This window comes from Echinops telfairi, unplaced genomic scaffold (genome assembly GCF_000313985.2).
Source record: "Echinops telfairi isolate 266 unplaced genomic scaffold, ASM31398v2 ScPeMD7_7420;HRSCAF=8458, whole genome shotgun sequence".
Taxonomy (NCBI): domain Eukaryota; kingdom Metazoa; phylum Chordata; class Mammalia; order Afrosoricida; family Tenrecidae; genus Echinops; species Echinops telfairi.
In genome coordinates this window covers 53170376-53173208 of record NW_022111320.1, presented here as the reverse complement: position 1 = coordinate 53173208, position 2833 = coordinate 53170376, and the positions used below count along the sequence as shown (strand labels likewise).

At 67.1% G+C, this 2833-nt stretch overlaps 1 protein-coding gene across 1 annotated transcript in view; it reads right to left on the bottom strand.

The window, feature by feature from the left end:
• DNAH1 (dynein axonemal heavy chain 1) overlaps positions 1-2833 on the bottom strand; it is a 58414-nt gene that overhangs the window by 12891 nt on the left and 42690 nt on the right. The window contains exons 44-48 of the mRNA XM_045297415.1: positions 2247-2425; positions 1905-2135; positions 1358-1554; positions 872-1007; positions 70-278 (exon numbers count right to left, since the gene is read on the bottom strand). Coding sequence (XP_045153350.1) covers positions 70-278; positions 872-1007; positions 1358-1554; positions 1905-2135; positions 2247-2425 — 952 coding nt within the window. The remainder of the gene's footprint in view (positions 1-69; positions 279-871; positions 1008-1357; positions 1555-1904; positions 2136-2246; positions 2426-2833) is intronic.

The following is a 2833-nucleotide window of genomic DNA, read 5'->3' as shown; positions in this document are numbered from 1 at the left end:
CCCGCCCCCCGTCTCACCCCCTGCCCCACTCCGTTCAGCCGCTGCAGGTCCCGGCCCGCCCTGGCGCACCTCATGCAGAGCACCATGTGGGTGTTGCTGCGCACTCGCCGTGTGTAGGCAGCCATGAGGTTGGCCTTGGTGGGCTGCAGGCCCTGCTCCTGGACAAGGGGCCGCATGGTGTTGACAATCTGGTCCTGCTCGTCTGGGGAGTACAGGTTGGGGATGTCCCCCGAGTTCAGGATGTTGTTGATGTCCTCCAGGAAGGACTCGTTCTTGATCTGCAGGGAGGGAGAGGGCAGGGGGCTCGAGCAGGCAGAATGCTCGCTCGGGGGTCTGCCCCCCACTGAGCCGCCAGCAGTGCCTCCCAGCCGTGGCCCCAGTGCTTGCAGCCGGGCCGGCCCCACTGCAGCGTCTGCCCCTCACAGGACCCCGTGGCCATGGGCAGAGACGGGCCCTTTACCCAGCTCCCATGACCAGAGCCTGCCCAGTCTGTGCCAGGGAAGCACTGGGGTGGGCATGGGTCTAGGGGCTTCGACTAGGCCCACCGTGACAGCCCGCCACCCTAAGTGCGGCTTGGTTTGCCCGCCCACACCCCCAGCCCTGAGCGCATCCTCCTTGCCCGGGAACCACTCCGGGCGCAGCGCCCAAGACGGAGCGGGCGCGCTCTTCCGCGGGCCGAAGCCCCGTGGTCCTGAAGGTGGGGCGCGCTGCACCTGGTCCTGAAGGTGTGAGCTGTGTGCTGCCTGCCCCCCCCTCAGAGGGGGACTTTGGCCCCAGGCTTCTGACCTGCCCACGTCTCTGTAGCCCCGTGTACTTTCTTCCGAGGCCCACCCCGCTGATAGAGAACCCTGCCGGTGGGGCGCGCTGGCACCTGGGTGTCGGCGAACAGGAAGGTGAGCGGCAGGTGCTGCAAGCCGGCCTTGAGCAGGGCCCTCTTCACGTCCTCACGCCACTCCACCATGCCGTAGTTCTTGGACAGCTCGATCTGGAAGCACTCGTACTCCGCCCTGGGGCAGGGGCAGGCTGGCCCGGTGTTCCAGATGCCGGTGCCCACCCCTCACCCTACTCATCTAGGGCCCTGCTCCCATCTTGGACAGACGTGCTGACACCCCGGGCCCTGAAGGCCCCTTCTCCCTCACCCCCAGGCCTTGCTCAAGCTGCTCCCTCGGCCGGGCATGCCCACTCCTTCCATTCTCCTGGCCAGGCCCACAGCTACTTCCACTGGGAACCCTCTTGGATGCCCACAAGTACAAGCCCCTGCCAGCCCGCCCGCCTGGGGTCTTGCCACCGCCGCCGCTCCTTGAAAGCCAGGCTCCACTCCTGTTCTCCCCCCACCCCCCACATGGCCAGGCCTCACATGTGTGACGCCAGGCGCGTGAGGGAGCTGCGGCCGCTGCCTCCCACGCCCAGCAGGAGCGCGTTGCCCAGCGCCTGGCGAAGGGTGCGGCTGATGCGGCAGATGTGGCTCATGGCATCCAGGAAGAGCACCAGCTTCAGCTTGGCCGTGTTGATCTGGTTGTAGTCTTCCATGTACTCCTCCAGGACCTGCATCATCTGGGGACGCCAGGGACACCCCAGGCCAGGGGACATCACAGCTCTGGGGTGTCCCGACAAAGGCTGCCGCCCCAGAAAGCCTGTTGCCCCTCCGCAGGAGAGATGCGTGGGTGCATCAGGCCTCTGTTCTCAGGGCCAGCCAGCCTGGGCCTGCCGCCCCCACGTGACCAGCCAGGAAGGAGGATGCAGACAAGGGCGTCCATAGGGATGGCTTCAGAGAGGGCCCGGGGCCCGGGGGAGCAGCACGGGGAGGACCCCACCAGGGATGGGTCCCAGGGTGCTGTGTGACCTGCAGCCCAACAGCAGCTCCTGGGGTGGGGGGGCACCACCCGGCCCTCCCTGGGCCCCACCTTCTTCTCATTGGTGATGAGCTCGTAGGACTTGACGTCAGAGCCCGGAGACATGAAGTCCCCGTAAAGGATGGGCTGGAAGGGGCAGACGGCCGCGAAGGACACGTCCCACTGCTCCAGGCGGCCCTGCAGGAGCCCGTCGAACCAGCCGCGGTCCTCCTCATTCACCAGCCGGTCCCGGAACACGCGGCAGCTCTCGTGGTGCCAGAGGCGCAGCAGCTGCACCAGGTCCTGCCAACAGCGCCCGGCGCAGGCGTCTCCTCAGCCTCCTCCCTCGCCAAGCGTGCCCACACTGGGGCCGCATGCTGCCAGGGCCCTGGGGGCCCCCACCCAGCTCCTCACCTCCACCTTGGCCACCTCGGCCATGAGCATGCCCTGGAAGACCTTGGAGAGGTCCCGCAGGTTGAAGGTGTAGTGGGACTTGGCCGGCGTGGGCAGCAGCTGGGAGGTGACGGTGCTGTACACTGTGATGGTGGCTTCCACCAGGGACTCTGTGATGTGGGTGAGGTGGGGGGCCCCGGCTGCAGGAGAGGACAGCGGGCCAGGGTCACGCAGGGGCTCCCGAGCATCCTCTGGGGACTCCCCACCCTCCAGCGCTGGGGGAGATGCGAGGGCTCCAGTCTCGGGGCCCCACCCCTGCAGGCAGGCTTAGATCCGACCCGACCCTCAGCCCCTGAAGCACCAGCTCCGTCACACGGACCCCACTCAGCACGGGCTTCCCCCGCCTGACAGCCTCCTCTCCCTTCTATACGCTGAACCGTGTAGAGTAGTGGGGGTCAGAGTGTGGGTGTACTGACAGTGGGGGGTCAGAGTGTGGGTGTACTGAGACAGTGGGGGGTCAGAGTGTGGGTGCACTGAGAGACAGCGGGGGTTCAGAGTGTGGGTGTACTGAGAGACAGTGGGGGGTCAGAGTGTGGGTGTACTGAGAG